Source organism: Bos javanicus, chromosome 21, assembly GCF_032452875.1.
Source record: "Bos javanicus breed banteng chromosome 21, ARS-OSU_banteng_1.0, whole genome shotgun sequence".
Classification (NCBI taxonomy): Eukaryota; Metazoa; Chordata; class Mammalia; order Artiodactyla; family Bovidae; genus Bos; species Bos javanicus.
The window spans coordinates 31,754,820-31,775,732 of NC_083888.1; the positions used below are offsets into that span (position 1 = coordinate 31,754,820).

The 20,913-nt window shown below is 39.1% G+C and overlaps 1 protein-coding gene across 1 annotated transcript in view; it reads right to left on the minus strand.

Moving 5' to 3' along the window:
• TSPAN3 (tetraspanin 3) overlaps positions 1–20,913 on the minus strand; it is a 26,964-nt gene continuing 6,051 nt past the window's right edge. The window contains exons 2-7 of the mRNA XM_061394738.1: positions 13,014–13,205; positions 12,690–12,764; positions 8,881–8,982; positions 7,773–7,925; positions 7,435–7,518; positions 1–908 (exon numbers count right to left, since the gene is read on the minus strand). Of these exons, the coding sequence (XP_061250722.1) occupies positions 816–908; positions 7,435–7,518; positions 7,773–7,925; positions 8,881–8,982; positions 12,690–12,764; positions 13,014–13,205 (699 nt within the window). The 3' untranslated portion in view covers positions 1–815. The remainder of the gene's footprint in view (positions 909–7,434; positions 7,519–7,772; positions 7,926–8,880; positions 8,983–12,689; positions 12,765–13,013; positions 13,206–20,913) is intronic.

Sequence of the window (20,913 nt, forward strand, 5' to 3'; positions counted from 1 at the left end):
TTGAGGGGGTGATACAGAGTTTATTGAATTAGATTTTTCTATTTACAACTGAGATCACATCTACATACTATTTTGCTAGTCTACATGGGTACATTATTTCTAACAAGTTTAGACTTACGATGAATGGGCTCAATCATACAAAAGTACACACACACTCACACTAATTGTTTTAAAACAGTAGTGCATACATTATACTCCTCCTATAAAGCCAGCTTTGATTAAAAACCGCTAGTTTCAAAGATCAGTCTGATTTTGAAGATGAACCAAGATACACGAGGTATGATTCTAAAATCTATCTTAGCCATTTTGTACAGTTGCTATCTTACTGGACTATAGTATATATTTTTAAAAAGGACACTGATGAGGGGCACTATCTGGTATTAACTTTAACCAGACAGCTGACTGCCTCCTCCTCCCCCCAAAACCTTTGGCCAAGAGTTCTCCACCGTGAAGACTGAAAGGACCTGGTGATACTACAGCAGCAGTCCCATTATGCTTGGAGGTGACAGAAGCAGGGCCACGTCAACCTTTAATTCTACCACACTACGCAACTCACAAACGGTTCTGAGATTAGAACATTTACCGCCATACTCAAAACACTTACAGACATGGAGAGTCAGCTAAAACAGAGGGAAAAAAAAAAAGTCATAGGTGGGTAGGTAAGAAGGTAGACAAATGAAGAGTCAAGCTGCTCCGTCCAACACCTGTGTATGTGTGCTTTAACTAAATGAACTCAGGAGGCCAATAGCAGTGGACCTGCTCAATTCACCTTCCAAATCAGAACAAGACTAAAAAGCTCAGGCTTGAGTTTTCTACTATGCATAGGCTCCGCCGGTGATGAGGAGCTCATAGGCAGGATCTCTACTCCTTCTGCACAACACGATGCAGGCACACAGCATGCCCAGCAGCTGTAGGAAGAAAACAATGGGGAAAAAAGGCTGAAAATCCTCTTATAGCAAGTGTGTAGTTCTTTGTTGGCAATGGAACTGTTTCACAGTTCAAAGATCTCAAATCATCAAAAAAATCACAAACAGTAAGCAATTTCTAATGAACACATTATCCTTTTAGGAACTAAGAACCCAGTTTTGGCATCCCCGCTGCACATCTAAGAATAATCCGTGAAGCGAGCAGAATATCCAGGCTCTCCTAGTGCCATCCCCATCCTGACCAGACTAGGGCTGTACAGAAGTGTACTTTCTGCAGTGATGCAAACAGTCCGTAACTGAGCTGTCACATATGGTACCACTAGCCACATGAGGTTCCTGATCACCTGAAATGGAGCTAGTGCAACTAAGGAGCTGCATTTTTTATGTTATTAATTTATATTCAGATGTATGTGGCTAGTGGTTACCATACTAGACAGCAAAGGTCTAGAGTGGAATGATCAAGACTACATATGAGGAAATCTAATGTTGGTCTTTCACACATCTGGATTTTGGGGAGATAGGCTTTATGACAATCCACAGAATAAAAAGCCCAATATATGAGTAGCCCAAAATCCCTATGCAGGGGGAACCAATCCTGATGCCAAAAAGTGTGGTTTGAAGGTTTCTGCTTCGCAATTATTATCTTTGAAATCCAGGACAGCTCTGTGATATTATGTACATATTACTTTTTAAAGGTCACTTTCTTCATCATTTTAATAGGCCTAATCCTTCTGTGGTAGCAAACTGGAATAGTAATAAAGTCATGCCATGTTATTTTGGATAAGTGAGAGGATTAAGCTGGATTAAAGAGAAACGAGTCTAGAATTTCTGACCTGCCTTCTTATAAAATATAAACAGTTATTAAAGAGCTAAATAAATTAATGTGCTGTTCTAACTTTTCACTGAAAGTGAAAGGTCTCAGTTATTTGATTTTAAAAGGCAGGGCCCTTTGTACATACAGGGGTCAATCTAATTTCAACAGAATGTACCCGATCTATAACTAGACGCTCAAAGTCTGAAGTGGAAGATTACTAATGAGACACAGGTACAGAGACAAAGGAAGTCCTCAGTCTGAATTCTCCATGATGAAGTTACACACTCCAACTTCTTCCCTTACTTAGCCTCTATTCTACCCATTTGGGATATATATTTTCTGCTTGAATTCATCAGTTTCATTATAACAGCATTTGCTGAGTGTTTACTAGTGCAAAGTACCTTTAAGACATTTTAAAAGTAGATATTGTTGAAGTTCACTATATATCTTAAGCCAATTCTAGACATGTTTAGTATCTAATTCCTAAAAAAACACATTTCCATTTACTGTACATCAAAACATTTTTAGAATAGCTATAAGATCAAACACAATTATGTTCCCAGGCAATGTTAAATTGAGCAATAAAAATGCTAAGCTCTGAAATTATTGATTTGGTTGGGAAAAAGATCTCTTCCCATTCTCACCTCCTCACATTCCTTTCAGCTGGTTAACTTCTACTGGAGTCAGCACTCTCAAAATGGGGTCTGAAATAAGTATCCTTTTTTTCTTGACTTTAATTTAAATTAAATCAACTTATACTGATTTAAAAACAATTCAATAAGCTTGATAAAATCCTACTCATGCCTGGAAACGAATCTGTTTAATAACATTAAATTCTCCAATAAAAATTAAAAAAAAAATTAAGTGCTACACAATAACTTCTTATAGTGCAAACCTCATCACTAAGTATTACAGGTTCATTTCCAAAGCTTTGCTACATTAAAATCTCATTGATTATTGAAATTCTCCAACAACAGATTTAAAAATATCACAAATGTTTTAGCTGCAGTGTGATTTCTTAGAATGAAACTTATCCCTACAATATTCAAGTCATGAGAAGTAATCTGCACCTAGTCCAAATGTAACACACAGACAACAGCAAAAATGACTGCTAAATACATCAAGCAAATGATTAAAAAACTGACTGCCAAGGATTAAAATGCTCTATGATACACAACTATAGATGGCATTATGGGGAAGTAGGTATTTTACACCAGGTAATCAGAACTGGACATTGGAAACACTCTTTTCTGAGAAAAATTTAGAAATACCTATCAAAAAGTCATCCCTATTCTCTGACCCCTGAACTTAAAGGCTACACATTTTTTGCTATAGATTTTGCACATACATACAGAGGGTATTCACTACTTGCATTTTGGTAATAGCAACACTTCCATAAATGCCCATTAATGCAAATAAATTATGAAGTAGGTAAAAAAATAGAATACTTATAGGTAGCCATGGTAGCATATTAATTTGTCTTCAAGAAGGTACAAAAGGTTACATATATTGTTCCACTTATATAGTATTTTTAGAATGATGAAGTTTTAGGAATGGAGGACGGATTAGTGGTTGCCAGGGTATGGGGGAGGAGGCATGGGAGGGAGGTGGGTGCAATCATAAAAGACTACCAGGTGGGACTCTTACAGTGTTGCAACTGGTCAGTATTTTGACTGTGGTGGTGGTGGATACAAGAACCAAACAGGTCATAAAACTGTACAGAACTGAATACACATATAGAAATGAGAAATCTAAATAAAACCAGTGGATTGTATCAATGCCAATGTCCTGGTTGTGACATATAACAGTTTTGCAAAATGTTAACCACTGAGGGAAACTGTGCAAGGCACATAAAGATTCTGTCTGCATTATTTCTCAAAACTGGAGGCTTCATACAATTATCTTAAGGAAAAAAGTAGAAAATTGCATCCTATAAGCTTCTATTTGTATAAAAAATATTTATGTGCTTATCTAACCAAGGAGGGACTCAAGAACTGGGGTCAAGACTTGAGCAGGAGTTTCACCTATTATTAAATATTTATCATTTGCAGAAAAATTTATCAAGTGGGCTTTTCAATGAAAGAATTTTCAAAAAGTTAACAATTAAATTCCCCAAATTAAAAAAAAAACCCCACAACTTAGCTACTCAGGAATTAGCTTCCCAAGCTTTGGTTTTGAGTTTTTAAGGAATTACTTAAAATATTTTTTTCAAAAGACGGTCAGAATTAAGCCACTCAATTTTAACTATCTAAAGGGCCCAATCCAAAGTGCTATTTACATATGTATTTTAACTCATTTTAATGAATTAAAATAGAAGTTAGAAGAAGCAGGAAGGAAACAGCAGTCTCAGCCTACTTCACACTTGGCATACAGACCAGAAAAAAGCAGCATGGCCTTGGGAAGCAGTTCTCTATAGAATTTTGCTCTTGATCATTCCATCTTAAGAACGTGACAGCATTGTCCAAGGACTGACAATTTCCATTTTTTCCCATACTGCCTTTGTAGACAGCTTTATCTGCACCTGATACTTAAAAGAGCTTGCCAAATCAAAAATCTAGATTTTATTATTATGACCAGACTGTTTTATTTGTATATTTAAAAGGCTAGTTACTATCAAAGAAGTGAAATATCTTGCTGATTAACAAACTAATAGTATAAGGAGTGTGCAAAATCTTTAAAATTTCATTCTCTTATATTAAAAAATCCTGTTGTAACAATTAACTCTTTTCAGCGTTTTTTTTCTTGATCATTTTGGTCCTACCCAAACCTAGACCACTTAACAAGACTAGAACGCCAATGTTTCATAAAGGACAATTATAGTAAATATTTTAGGCTCTGTGAACCAAGAGACAAAATCAGTCTCTGTGTCAACTACTCAACTCTGTCACCATAACACAAAAGCAGCCATGGACAACGCATAAAATGAGTGGGGCTCACACCAAAAGAGGCGGTGGGCAGACTGGCCCACAATACTCAAACAACAGGCTCTTATTGGTGAATTAAGCTTATGAGAAAATTTTATCTTAAATTCACTTTTATGTCTTAAAACATTGATGAAACGTAGCTTAACGGTACAACAAATCATACTCAAAATCAAAGGAGACAGCACTTGCATAGTTTTGATATTCACAACACTACCAAAAATCATCTTTCTTTACCATTAAATAAAACAATTTACCGCAATAGCTCTTAGAGCTTCCCCACTTTAGAACCTGAAGAAAAATGCTAACAATTTTTCAATGCTATTACATTTTGTATTCCATCCAGCTTAAAGTATCAATTCACTGTCAGATTTCATAACAGAATTTAGGAATTTAATCTTTTGAGAATCTTAATTCTTCAATTGGTAATCAGAGGCAGAGCACACATGGAGACAAGGTTCAAGATTTAGTGATGGTCCTAAATCATGCTATCCTTGCTCTTCCTCAATTTCAAGGTCTTCAAAACTAAGGGAACAGGGACTGGAGAATCTCCAAGCATCCTTCTAGCTCTTTCTCTATCACAGTAAGTATAAAAGCTCATTGCTCTTTGAACTGTTTCTGCCTTCACCTAGGTTTTCCATATCCTGGGCACCAATCCACATCAGATTCTGAATACCGAAAGTTTAAACATTTATAGGCACTCACACATATTAGAAAATCCTTTACTGCAAATGGATGTTTCTTTTCTTAAAACTAAAATTTTAAAAATTTTCAAAACCACTATGTTTCAAGTCTGCAAAAGTTCTCAATCTCTGACTTAGTTTTGCTAAACTTGAAACATCAAAGCTTTATCAGATATTATTTAAGCCACGGTGATTTACCTATAACATGGTATAAGAAGGCATATTTAAGAGACTGGTTAGAATGTTTATTAGTCCCCACTGAAAAATATTTAATGAAGAAATATTAATAAGCTAGTTAATAAGCTCAAGTAGATGAGGGACATATCTGAGTGTTGATTTTCATTAGCCTTCTATATACATGTTGCATACTTCATGATCATAAGCATCATATACTTAAGCTTTTCTGCTGCATGCTAATATATGCAGCTTTATTACCACACATAAAGTCATTAAAAATGCACAGATCAGGATTTCACTTGGGTAAAGACACCACCTTCATGTTTCATTATTTTTAGCTAAATGACAGTGTTTACACAGAGAAAATATGAAATACATCCCTGCTGATCTATAGATTACTGCTACGCTGAGCCACAGAGTAAATGCTTAGAAGGACAAAGACCATAGCAAATAGAGCTAGGCTTTTTAATCAATCATTTCAGAGGTGTGTGAATACCAGCAAAGTAAACAATCACCTTTTTGCCATTTTAAAAGGCACTTCCTACTAAACACACTAGTTTCTGTTCAAATATACAAATAGCAGACAAGCCAAGCAACTTACATATAAATTAGCAATTACACTGGTTTATCTAGCAATTAAATGATATAAAAACTTTAACACATTATTGCCTGGGGGATTTTTGCAGAAATTAATTAATGCCTGTGGTGTTGATATGTCTTGGTCAATAATGTGCTAGAATAGATTCTCTGGACCTGAAGCACGTTTCAAGAATATACTAAAAGAACACTAAAGAATACTCTGAGAACCAGATCTGATGCAAAGGATTTTCAATCATTTTCAAACAGCTGTAACATTCCTTTAACAGAATCCCTAAGATAAAATATATATACCTGAGAAACTAGGAATGTAGGTAGTTTAACTGGGCAGAAAAATTGTCATCGTCATTTTTTTTTTAGGTGGGTATGAGATTGAAGATATAAGGCAGGAGGAGAAGGGGATGACAGAGAATGAGATGGTTGGATGGCATCACTGACTCGATGGACATGAGTTTGAGCAAGCTCCAAGAGTTGGTGATAAGAGGGAAGCCTGGTGTGCTGTAGTCCATGGGGTCACAAAGAGTCAGACATAACTGAGCGACTGAACTGAACTGATGAGGTATAAAGGGTACGTGTGGGTTTGTTTGTTTGTTTTTGATAAAGTGAGAGGTAATTAAAACAATTACCAGCTACTTTGTACAAGCTATTAATAAGGGGGAAAAAAAGACTGTTTTCACTGGTAGGAGCTGGGACATGGGACATTTCCAGATATGCCAAGTAGTATGACAGACTTCTTGATGCCAATCTGTCTAAAAAAACTAAATCCACAAATACTAGGGCAGTTAAACCTCAGTTTTTACTTAACAGTCTTTTCTGTAAACTGATAAAGTTGCTCCTATTACTGTAAGAGACCAGTGTAGTGCCAGTTCTTGATGTATGTATATTAACATATAAATCCCTTGGAGACAGGAAAGCAAGAAATGGAAAGAGAAACAAAAAAAAAATTAAAATAAAGCTTTCCATCTCCAAGCTAAAATAAAGCAGTTTGATTTTTTTAACAATTGTGTGAAGTTCTACTAAAGCACCTCCCAAGAATACATTATGACAACAGTCTATATTTTGAACAAGTCACTCACTAATCAAGTCAAGAAAATAAAATAAGACGTCCCCCGTCCAGATCTCTGGTTTCTGGGACCATTCTGGGTCTATGTCTGGAGACAGGAAATAGAAGATGTTGGACACTGGTGTCTATACCTCAATCACTTCCAAGTTATCCATATACACAAAGCTTAACTGCACTTGGCGGTTAAAAACCATTCGGTGTTGACACTGGAGAATCAGTACACTCTGATAACTCCTTGGCTAGCTGTGCTTACCTGAATAGCTGCAAATGCCAATGCTGCCCAGATAACATGCATCATGATTTCTTGTAGCTTCTTCACAACCAGAGCCTCACACCCCTGAAACACCCAAAGTCATCTTCATTAGTCTTTTTAAAAGGGAAAAGCTGCAAGGTCACACATTACTACTCACTGGCAGAAATAGAAATGACAAACTATAAGAGGGAAAAAGATAATGCATTTGAAAATAACATATTAAAATTAAATGACATTAAAGGCAAGTAAAAGAAGGTAGAGAAGTTCTAGGTAGAGATAAGTCACCAAGAAAACAGGTTACCAGGCTGGACAAGTGCTAGTCAAGAAACTGAACTTACCTCAGCATAAAGATCAGAGGGGTTGGCCAGACTGCCGTTACAGCTGCTGGCTGTCTCTCTGCAACAACTAAGAGGGACGCTCTGGTTTTTTGTTTCTTTAAACCAGTCTGTATTTTCCCAGTCTGAATAGTTGTGAATTCCACAACAGTGCAGCTAACAGAGAAGAGAACAGAGACATCAGTCCTCCTAGAATACATGGCCCTGTGTTGAACTTCAGAGTTCTGTGCACTGCAGAGCTTTAAGCTACTTTAGACCAATAGATGTCCAACAGAACTTCCTGCAATGACAGAAATGCTGTAGGTCTGTAAGCTCAGTATGGTAACAACTAGCCACACGGAACTACTGAGCATTCACAATGTGGCTAGTGTTGACTGAGGAAGTGAATTTTTAACTTTAATTTAAATCGCTACACATAATTAGTGGTTCTAGACCCTCTGTTTGAAAAATCATATTGCCAACAAGGGGTAGTTTATAGCTAAGAAAAAAATCTTTAATTTTGCCTGTTAAACATCTGATTCTGAATTAAATATTATATCCAAAGAGAAAGTATTTAAAATTTTTTGTCTGAAATGTCTGGGATTTACTCTAAGTTATAACTAGCAAAAGACATGCAGGAGTAAGAAATAAGATGAAATAGATGAAATAAGATTGGCAGAAAGTAGATAAATTTTGAGGTGAGTTCATGGATACAAAGATCTACTAGATGATTCTACCTTTAGGTATGTTTCAAATTGTTTACAATAATTTTCTTTTTTTACAGTTTTGTCTGTTATCTTTGGCGGTCTTATCTTCCAAAGGTATGTGAAAGACTTCTTACCGCCTCTAAAGTTCATTTGGGCTCTCAACTTTCCTGTGACATAAATCTCTCGCTCGTTATCACCCCTTTAGCTAATTATTTTTTTGGGGGGAAGGGCAGATGCTTCTTATGGCTATGCTAGGTACTGGTGGAAAAAACTTTTCAAGGGTGAAGGTAAAAATATTGGACTCATTATGCCGCTAACCATGGCTATAAAGGTACACTGCTAATTTACACAGTAACAGAGCTAAGTTCAATGTTGACTCAATAGCAATTGGTTCTCAAAAACAAATCAGCTTCAAGAGAACTCACCTGTCTCTGAACATAGTCAATGGCCCGGCTAGCAGCATCAGGGTTGGTTCCATTGTAGGTCTTATATACCTTCTGAATGCTGCGATCAACTTCATTTTCCACCTGAATCAAAACAAAGAATCTAGTCCCTCAAAAATATTGGTGAAAGTAACATTAGTCAAGGCTCCAGCTAAATGCCTAAATGGCATGTATGTAAAGTTTCGAGATAGCACTATGAATTTCTTGTAAGAAAAAAATTCTCTCCCTTCCTGCCTTCAGGTAGACTCAGGTAAAATGTCAGACATATTACATTAGATTAAAAGCAATCAAAGAGATGATTGTGTGCAAGATGGCAGGCTACCTATGTATGAAAGAGGGAGAAAGCAGTTGAGCCTTGAGATAGGTGTCTAAATTATAAATATATCCCCTCCTTTTTCAAATGGGGTTCTTAGAAGACCTACTCATTTACCTTTCCTAAAGGAGGTAAAAATTAAACAACTTAAAAAGCACCCACAGGATACTTTGGGGACAAATACCAATATTACATTTTACTTATTTAATGTTTATTTAGACTTGGACAAATATGCAAAAGTAATCAACAGATTAAAAAAAAAAACAAAAACCATCAGGAAATCAACTCTTCAAAATACCTCACTGCCAACAGAGTGGCAACTAAAGTGTCATTTAATAAAGTTTGCTTGTACCAGATTCTCCTTACCCTTCTAAGATGATGAGACCTATTTGGTAATTTTATCAGTCATGTGGTTAAGATCATAAAATTGATAACCAGACTGTAGGCAGGGGTATGATCCACTGCATTCTTTTTTTTAGCATACCTGTCTGGTACCTTACACAGCAATGGTTAAATAGTAAATCAGCCTATCATGTCTTTGACTCCAAATCATAAGTTACAATGAAAATAATCCCAGGTGTGCTCAGAGAATAACTTAGGATGCCTTTGTATCGGTTCTATGTTGTTGTTGTTTAGTCGATAAACTGTGTCCAACTCTTGCTAATGCATGGACTTCAGCTCCCCAGGCTCCTCTGTCCATGGGATTTTCCAAGCAAGAATACTAGAGGGGGTTGCCATTTCCTTCCCCAGGGGATCTTCCCCGTGCAGAGATCGAACCTATGCCTCCTGTACTAGCGGGCAGGTTCTTTACCCCTGAGTCACCAGGGAAGCCCATAACAGCTCTGTGTGTGTGAGTGTGTGATGTCGCTCAGTCGTGTCCGACTCTTTGCAACCCTGTGGACTGTAGCCCGCAAGGCTCCTGTGTCCATGGAATTCTCCAGGCAAGAATACTGGAGTGGGTTGCCATTTCCTTCTCCAGGGGATCTTCCCAACCCAGGGATCAAAACCAGGTCTCCTGCATTGCAGGCAGACGCTTTATCCTCTGAGCCACCAGGGAAGCCATAACAGCTCTATGCTGCTGCTGCTGCTGCTAAGTCACTTCAGTCGTGTCCGACTCTGTGTGACCCCATAGACAGCAGCCCACCAGGCTCCCCCATCCCTGGGATTCTCCAGGCAAGAATACTGGAGTGGGTTGCCTCGATCCCATGGACTACAGCCTACCAGGCTCTTCCGTCCATGGGATTTTCCAGGCAAGAGTACTGGAGTGGGGTGCCATTGCCTTCTCCGTAACAGCTCTATGCTGCTGCTAAGTCGCTTCAATCGTGTCCGACTCTGTGCTACTCCATAGATGGCAGCCCACCAGGCTCCCCCATCCCTGGGATTCTCCAGGCAAGAACACTGGAGTGGGTTGCCATTTTCTTCTCCAATGCATGAGAGTGAAAAGTGAAAGTGAAGTTGCTCAGTCCTGTCCGACTCCTAGCGACCCCATGGACTGCAGCCCACCGGGCTCCTCCGTCCATGGGATTTTCAGTTATACCCAAATTAATTAATTTAAAGCAGCCTATTTAGCCTTAAATGCTGCTGTAGGTGGAAGGCAAAAGTGGGTAAAATAGAAAGGAAGGGGCAAGAAAAGAAGAAATGACCAGAAAAGTGGAAAGAAGGGAGTGGCTATAGTTGTCTTGGCATTTGGTAGAGCCCCTGTTCCTCAGGAACAAGTTGTAGGATTGCAAACCTCAGTATGATGCATTGAACTGTGGTGTTGGGAGAAGACTCTTGAGAGTCCCTTGGACAGCAAGGAGATCAAACCAGTCAATCATAAAGGCAATCAACCTTGAATATTCATTGGAAGGACTGATGCTGAAGCTGAAGCTCCAATACATTGGCCACCTGATGCGAAGAGCTGACTCATCGGAAAAGACCCTGATGCTGGGAAACACTGAAGGCAAGAGGAGAAGGGGACGACAGAGGATGAGACGGTTAGATGGCATCACCAATTCAATGGACATGAGTTTGAGCAAGCTGGGAGATAATGAAGGACAGGAACCCGGCATGCTGCAGTCCACGGGCTCCAAAAGAGTTGAATACAACTGAGCAACTGAAAACCAACTCCCTTTTTCTATGTCTAGGACCAAGGCATTTTTTCCTGAAGAGGCAATGGAAAATGAAATCCTTAATTTAATTCTTCTAAAATAGAAATCTGGGAATCTATGGACTAAGGAAATTTGAACAAATTTCTCAGCTGACCTATTATTCATTTGTAGATCATTCTACAGTCAAGGAGATGCTCGTTCCTTGGAAGGAAAGCTATGACAAACCTATGACAAAGACTGAGAAGCCACTAGTGATAAAGAACCCACCTGCCAATGCAGGAGACATAAGAGATGTAGGCTTGATCCCTAGGTCGGGAAGATCCCTTGGAGGAGGGCACACTCTTGCCTGGAGAATCCCATGGATAGAGGAGCCTGGTGGGCTACAGTCCATGGGGTCACAAAGAGACAGACATGACGGAGTGACTACCACTTTCACTTTCACATGACAAACCTAGACAGTATACTAAAAAGCATCACTCTGCTAACAAAGGTCTGTATAGTCAAAAGCTATGGTTTTTTCAGTAGTCATGTATGGATGTGAAAGTTGGACCATAAGGAAGGTTGAGTGCCAAAGAATTGATGCTTTCGACCTGTGGTGCTGGAGAAGACTCTTGAAAGTCCCTTGAATTCCAAGGAGATCAACCCATTCAATCTTAAAGAAAATCAACCCTGAATATTAGTTGGAAGGACTGATGCTGAAGCTCTAATACTTTGGCCACCTGATATGAAGAGTCAACTCAATGGAAAAGAGCCTGATACTGGCAAAGACTGAAGTTAAAAGGAGAAGGGGGCATCAGAGGAGGAGATGGTTAGATAGCACCACTGACTCAACAGACATGAATATGAGCAAACTCTGGGAGATAGTGAAGGATGGGGGAGCTGGGCATGCTGTAATCCATGGTTGCAAAGAGCTGGAATGACTAGCAACTGAACAACAACTAGAGTCATTTAAAGAAAACTGTCTACAAACTAGGGGTTTCCCTCGTAGCTCAGTCGGAAAGAATCTGCCTGCAATGCAGGAGACCGGGGTTCAATTCCTGGGTTGGGAAGATCCCTTGGAGAAGGAAATGGGAACCCACTCCAGTATTCTTGCCTGGAGAATACCATGGGCAGAGGAGCCTGGCGGGCTACAGTCCATGGGGTCGCAAGCTGGACACAACTTAGCAACTAAACCAGCACCACCTAAAACTAGGCCAGCAGCAGAGTAAAACTTTGTTATATTAAATGAGACAAGAAATCCTGACACATAATTTCTAATTACCTTTATATTTTTCAAGTGGTGGCTAAACTGAAGGCAAAAGAAAATGTTTACTCTGAAAATGAGTTCTATTTCACTCAAAACACTTAAACCACCTTTTAAAACATATAAATTACAGTAGACAACATACCTTTGCTCTGTAAACATATCCCAAAACCACAACAACAACTTCTGTGACAAAAACCAAGAGTAGGATGATGACAAACTGTAAGGAAAATGTAAGGAAACATTGTCAAAAGTTAAATACAAATGAAAAAATAGCTCTAAATACTCTCTTGATAAAAAGCAATTATCTGAGATAACTGCTACAAGTTTAAGACAAGTGCTAATTCTATTCCAATTATAAAGAGAGCCAAAGAGAATACGGAGTTTCATGCTCAAGTCAAGCAAGTAACACAAATTAATATTCCCACATATTATGACAACACATATGGTCAGGGAAGAACTAACTTACCGTGGCAAGTCCACAGCGGCTTTCCCGGATTGTGGCACAGCAACCAATTAGCCCAATAATGAAGAGCAGGGCCCCAACAGCTATGATCACCACAGCAGGGATGAGAGTGTACACATCTTCAAAGAAGTGGTCATAGTCGTCGTAAGTGATGAAGACATAGGCTCCAACATAGCATAAAATGCCAGCGGCTCCCTGTAGAAAACAAGGTCAGAGCACTGGTAAAATTCTCCAACCCCTGCTGCTAAACATTCCCACTATTTCTTGGCACGTTAGAACTCAATGAGATTTTCCACCACTTTTAAATCTATTTGTAGACTTTTTTCAGTGAAGCTGAAAATTATTCATTAGTAAGAACATTTCTTTACTAAAGTTGAAAAGTCTTCCAAATTCCATGCTGGCTCATCTAGGACTGAGAAACCATTAATCCCACACATAATATCGATGACAAGAATGAAAACACACACACCCCAAAGGCCTTCTGTAGTCAATTACAGATCAGCGCAGAGGGGAGGGCTGCCCCCCTCAAATGGGGAAATCAGGACAAGTGGCAGAGTCAGGACCTGAACCCAGGTAATCTGACTCCAGAATCTGCATTTATACTCTCATCTCTTGCCTTGGGGAAAGAAAATACAATAGTAACTAATAACCATGATACATGATACCCACTTCTAAAAAATTTGCTGTCCTGGTTGAGACTGTGAAATGGTAAAGCTAGAGGGCTGAATGACTAAAGAACTTCGCAAATCCTTTGTGTGTGTGTTAGTCACTCAGTGATCCCTGACTCTGCAGCCCCGTGGACTGTAGCCCACCAGGCTCCTCTGTCCCTGGGATTCTCCAGGCAAGAATATTGGAGGGGGTTGCCATTCCCTTCTCCAGGGGATCTTCCTGACCCAGCGACTGAACCCGGGGTCTCCCGCATTGCAGGCAGATTCTTCACTATCTGAGCCACCAGGGAAGCCCCTTGCAAGCCCTTTAAGTCTATTTATGCTTTAGAATTGTGTTTCTCGAACTACGTGAATAGGAATCACCTGAAGATCTTATTAAACTGCAGATTGATCAGTAGGTCTGGGGGTGGAACCTGAGATTCTGCATTTCCAACAAGCTCCCAGCTAACGCTGCTGATTTTTGAGCTACACTTTGAGGTACAAAGTTTTAGAGCACCTACAGGGAAAGTGAATGCAGAAAGTCATAAAACAGCTGCCGCTGCAGACACTGTGCTCCACCTACAGAGTTTTATTAATACATACGTTCTCCTCTCATCATTGTCAATTTTGCTATTGTGTCAATTTTGCCATCACAATGCTGACAGCCCAGTGTTGCCTGCTTTTATGTGAATGAGCAAATACAGTGTGAGGCTAAGTGTTAAAACATCGGTTTAATGAATTATCATTTAGAGAGCATTTTGAGGCTTTCATATAAAAAGAGTTATTTCACCATTCTTTAAAATTTAACACATACAGCATTAATTTTCAAACTACAAAAGAGCCTCCACAATGATATCATTAATTCTTCTCAACCTGAAAGCAGTTTAAGTCTGTGGGACTCTAAGCTTGGGCATCATTAGTATATTTTCATACACTAGGCCGGAAGAATCACCCAGATCTGGATGGAAAAGACTCACTCCATTTATAGAAAGTTGAGAAAGTAACTTGACTTCAGAAATAAATAAATAACATGGACTTTTTAATAGACGTCAACTAGAATAATGGAGCCAATTTAAAAAACCATATTCTTTTCAAACTCTCCTGTGGCTTTCAGGAGGCCCCACTGCTGGCTTTCTTCCTATTTCTTGCACTGCTTGCTCTCTCATTCTCTTTAGGGACTCTCCTTTACCACACAAATGTCAGTGATCTCCAGGGTTCTACCTTCAGCCCTATTTAGTTCTCATTTTGTAGGCTCTTCTTGGGTTAGCCTAGTTACGGCTTCACCAGTCACTGTAGCTCTCCACCTAAGCCATCAACTCAGAACTACACATCACCATCTGGAAGTCCCACAGTCAGCCTGACCTCAACCTACCTCAAACCCTCGCTGCCTTCCTGCTCACTCCATTAAATCTGCCCTCATATTTCATATTTCAGAGCAAACGGCACCAGTTACTTTTCCTAGTCAAATGCCTGAGAGTTACTCTATACTCTTTCTGTGACCTACCTCTATATCCCATCAATCTCCAAACTCCTTCAGGTTTCTTTATTTTTTAAAAATTTTATTTATGGCTGTGCTGGGTCTTCATTGCTGTACAGGTTTTCCTCTAGCTGTCGCGAGTGGAGGCTACTCTGTTGTGGAGCACGGGCTCCCAGGCTCAGCAGTCGTGGTACATGGGGTAAGTTACTCTGCAGCATGTGGGATCGTCCCGTGTCAGGGACTGAATGTGTATCTCCCACGTTGGCAGGCTGACTCTACCACTGAGCCACCCGGTAAGCCCCAGATTTACTTTCAAAACATCACCTGAATACTGTTAACTTCTCTTCAACCCTCTGCAGTGCTTGTCTTAATTCAGGCCTTACCACTGGTCACCCTAAACCTTACTTGCTGACCCTCCCTCTGTCCCTTAATAATATGTTCTTTATATGATCAGTTATTTCTGTTAAAAATATAAACCAGAACAAGGCATTAGCATGTTTAAAATCAGGATGAAGCAAGTAACGCCTCTGATAAACTAAGCTGTCCTTCCCGCTTTTCAGGCTCGAACTCCACGACCTCTCACGCACCCTGAGCAACTGAAAGCCGTTATTCCAAATGTACTACACATTCTCACTTCTTTACCTCTGCTGCTCTCTTTGGAATGCTCTCTTCATCTGCTCAGGAACTCCTTGTCACCCATTAAGATGCAGTTTAAATATCACCTCTGCTTTAGGAAGCCATTCTTGACCATTCAGACCAGATTAGGTGCCCTTGGTCATAGAGCATCCCCTACATAGCTCTAACAGCATTTATCCCAAGGGTTGAAATTATAACTATATAAATCTCTGCATGCCTTTAGGGCACAAACTTTTCCCGTCAGTCTTTCAGCCCTGAACCACCATCCAGCACCCAGAACAGCTCTTGGCACATGGTAGATATTTGTCAAAATTCATTGAGAACACCTCATCTCATCCCTTCCCTTGAAACTGCCCTTCAAGCTCAATCATAAATCTTTGGTTTGAATTTGCTTTGTTTCCTCTTCAGTTCAATCTTACAGATTTTAGTTCCCTATTCGAACAAGATTAGCAACTTAATCCAGCTTACCTAATTATTAATGGCCATCACATCTGGAATACATTAGTTTATAAATGCTTTACTTACAGCAACTGAACCTGTTCAAAGACCCTCAGTTCACTGACATACTTACTTTGGGGTCATATTATTATGGGATGATAGAAGACAAAAGAGAGAGAAAAGAGGAGACACAGTTTAATAATTTGGGTGCATTAACCACAGAAGTATATGGAATACTTAGCACTCATACCAAAAACTAGTTTTTCTTGACTACATATGTGTGGTATGCAAACATACACATATGTACACACATTTTGTTACAGTAAATACTTTTAGTCCCCAAACTGAATTAGAAGAAATCCTATATATGAAGTAATCAAATTTTATCCAGTTTGTCTTTACCAGTCATCTCTCTATTCTTTGGATTCTTGGCTTTTCTTACTCTAATAGGCAACCTTCATTTCTTACAAGGCTTGAATTAAAATAAAGTCCTTCTTTTAGGTGCTAGTACACGTAATTAAAGGCTACATAAATTTGATTGAAAATAAAACTGGAAGATATAGGTACGCAACAATTTGAAATACAGGACATTGAAGAACTATTTCCATTTTAGATATGAAATGAGTTTGAGATCCCTACAAGACTCACCCTTGGTGCTGCCTGGGCGTGGGCCAAGCGAAACACTTTCAGTGCGGCCAGCCTCCACCTAGTCCACCCAGACAGATAATGAATGCAATGCAAGGAGGAGATGCCATTTGTAAAGCTGCCTGTTTCTTTTCTAATAGATCTGAGAGAAGTCTAGGCTGCAAACTAGTCAACATCTAAATCACACAGTGCAGTTGAGAACATAATGCTTCTATTTTGACAACATACAGGGGGAAGCAGCATAGTCGCTGCACATACTAAGAAAAACTGCAGTGACTGCTGATATGAAACTATATAAATCAAATAACTCATAGAGGGTGTCCTCTAAATTTTCTTCTCTTAATGACATGTATGTGTGTATGTGTGTGTAGTTGCTTCAGTCATGTCTGACTCTTTGCAAACCTGTGGACCGTAGCCCGCCAGGCTCCTCTGTCCATGGGATTCTCCAGGCAAGAATACTGGAGTGGGTTGCCATGCCCTCCTCTAGGGGATCTTCCCAACCCAGGGATCGAACCTGTATCTCTTATGTCTCCTGCATTGGTAGGCAGGTTTGAAGCCCAATGACATGTATAGAAGTTGTATAATAAACAACTTATGAAGTGACATCAGTTACTCTGAAAATACAGAGAAGGTGTCCTAACAAGAGCTGAAGACCTAAAAACAGCAATAAACAACTGCTTTAATGACATCCAACCATCCAAATGACAAACACAGGTGGGACATATATGGTAAATGTAAGGAAAGTTGTAATTCATTCCTAACTAGGGACTTGCAGTCATGAAGATTTTTAACATAGGAGCTGCAGCTATTAGAAAGGCTAAAAGGTGAACAGGGTTAAATCCTTCTTCTGAAGGGTCATGCTGGGATTGATATCTATCAAAGGCTCTGGGCTTTGCCAACAAAGCAGCTGCAGAGGGGATGAAATGTAGAACTTGGAAGCAGCTGAACTGCTTTAGTCACCACTGAGAAAATCTGAGCCTATAAGGAGGATTTGTGGAGGACAGTATACTAAAAATATTCATCTTTTTTACAAAGAAGTGAAGGGAAATTTAAGGGAAAGGCTGAAAGCTGAAACAATAGGAAAAAAAAAATAATTTTCTGAAAACTGTTCTTCCTTACCCTTTTTAAAATTGGCACCAGGTCTTTAGCTGTGGCATGCAAACTCTTTAGTTGTGTCATGTGGGATCTAGTTCCCTGAGCAGGCTCGAACCTGGTTCCCCCGGTTGCACTGGGAGCGTGGAGTCTTAGCCACTGGACCACCAGGGAAGTCCCTCTTCTTTACCCTTTAATAAACTCATGGTTCTAAACTGTCACAAAATTTTAAAACCTTAGGAAATTCAGTGCTTTTGCACAACACCAAGCTATTCCTCCAAAAATAAAGCTACCTGTTAGAAAATTTTAGAAGTATGAGTTCCAGAAGTATGACACTTCACTTTATCCTTTCACCTTTCACTCCCTACAACAAAAGTAAAGCCCTTTTAAAGTAAGAAATTTCATTGTTATGTAAGATTGATTTTTCTATAGTTTAGAAACCAGTGTTTTGGTTTTAGAAACTAGTTGCTTTGTTTCTGTACTTTTCAAATCTTCTGAGAGAGATGATCAAATACTAAAATCCACAAAACTCCTAAATTCTTTACTTGTCTAAGAAAGAAGAAATAGGAAATGAAAGGGAGCATATCAAGCACAGTGAGCTTGCCACCAGAATGTGGCAACATTACAATTAAACAGACTATTCCACAATAGGAGATGAAACAGCTCTGCTGTGAAAGTGTATCTATATGGAAATTTAGAAATGTGAAGGTAGAAGCATCCCACGGAGCATTTGGGTGAAGATAAAGCAAAGAAGAACAGAAGTGACTTTCCTGCAGGACAGGGTAAAAATGAGGGGGCCATGTGAAGTCATTCAGCTAAAAGCAGAGTCTGACAAATTCTTCTCACCTGCGAGAACTACTACTTCTGTGTGATTTTTGCCTCCAACAATCAATTGGTAAAGCAGAAGCGATTGGAATGTTGGGAGAAAAAATAGAAAGACTTGGCAAAAACCACTGTGTACTCCAGACTTTGTAAGAACGCAGATTTCAAAAATCAGAGAGGGAAAAAACAGCAGCAGAAATTCATCTTACGTATCTATTTTTAAACTTTTAACTCAGAGCTTTCTGTATGGTCACAATAGTCTCTCATGTACCTATCTTCCTTCTCTCCTATAAGGAATCCACTGGTAATTCTATACAGTGCATTTAACGCATATATATGGAATACAGAAAAAATGGTACTGATGAACCTATTTGCAGGTCAGGAATAGACACACAGACGTAGAGATCAGACTTGTGGACACATCAGGGGAAGAGGGCGGGGTGACTGAGAGGAGCACTGACATACACACTATTATGTGTAAAACAGATCACAGGTGGGAAGTTGCTGTGTAACACAGGGAGCTCAGCCCAGTGCTCCAGGACAACCTAGGGGGTGAGATCGGGGGTCGGGAGCGAGGCTTCAGAGGGAGGGGATATACCTATACTTAGAGTTGAATCACGCTGCTGTACAGCAGAAACCTACACAATATTGTAAAGCAATTATCTTCCAAGTTAAAAAAGTTATGTTTGGCTGTGCCGAGTCTTAGTTGCAGCACGTGGAATCTTTGATCTTCGTTTCAGCATGCTGGATCTTTAGTGGCGGCATAAGAAATCTTTAGCTGTGGCATGTGGCATCTAGTTCCCTGACCAGGGATTGAACAGGGCCCCCAGCATTGGGAGTGCAGAGTCTTAACCACTGGACCACCAGGTAGGTCCTATACAGTGGATTTCTGAAAGCTTCCCCAAACTTCACCCTCAAGCCATAAGTTTCTTAAAATCACTTGAAATCTTCCAGCATTCTTCTACTTATATAACATTCTCTAGTCAAACATATTTGTTTCGGTTTTGACTTACTCTGATAAAATACTTCATATCATTAAATAGAATTACTCTTCTACCAAGTCCAATGCTGCACATTTCTCTTATCACTCAAGGGGAAAAAAAAAAAAAAAGACTATACCAAAGATTTCAAATCCTCTTAACAGAAAGTAAAGCTATTTTAACCAAGAATTTAGGAAGCTATTAAATATATCATTTTCTCCATAACAAACTGGTCAATAATAAAGACAAGCAGTATTCAAAGATACGTAAGGATACAGACAGAAGAGCCCTCAGGAGTATAAGAAGACTCTTTCTGGAACGCAATCTGGCAACACGTCATTAGCCTCAGCATTTATGCTTTTGCACCTATTAACTGTTCTTCTAGGAGTCTATTCTTAAGAAAGGAGGTCAGACGGAAACAAAAGGTCTGTACAAGGTGCACTCGTCAAAATGTTAATAACAAAATTATAATAGCAAAAACAAAAGATCATGTTGAAGTTTGACAGAAAACAGCAAGTCTGTAAAGCAAAATAAATAAAAATTAAAACGAATACTACACACACACACACACACAAAAAGAAAAAACCCAAGCATCTAGAGATATATTTGCATTATAGCCCTTAAATTTGTTGAAGCATAATTTAGTAACACACTTGTGGTATGTTAGGGGAAAAACACACTTATGCATGGATATTTATAAACACCAAAATGTTAATACTGGTTGTCTCCTGGTGCTGAAATTATGGTAATATTAAAATATTTTTTAGTGTCTTCTTTAAAAAGGAAATATATATTTGCAGAATCATGAAAGTCAATATTTAAAATTGTATCTGAAATTGAGACTTTGTTGTTCTTTAACAAATGAATTCTTAAATCTGTCCTTAACCAAAACATAAAACAGGAGTCTCTTCAATCCCAAATGTTTTAGGCACCTCTGCCAATCTTCCTTGTTTATGACTTTTTTGGGTCTGCCTGGCTTTGACTCATCTTTACATGTTTTCTGACTACTTAACACAATTCTGATCACTTCAGTACACATCTTTTTTCCCCCATAAATATCACCTATCAAGGAGACAAGCAAAACAAAACCCTACTTCGAGGTGTATAATTTTGACAATAAGCCACTTCTTCCTTCATTATCAATATCACTATCATTATTGCCATTG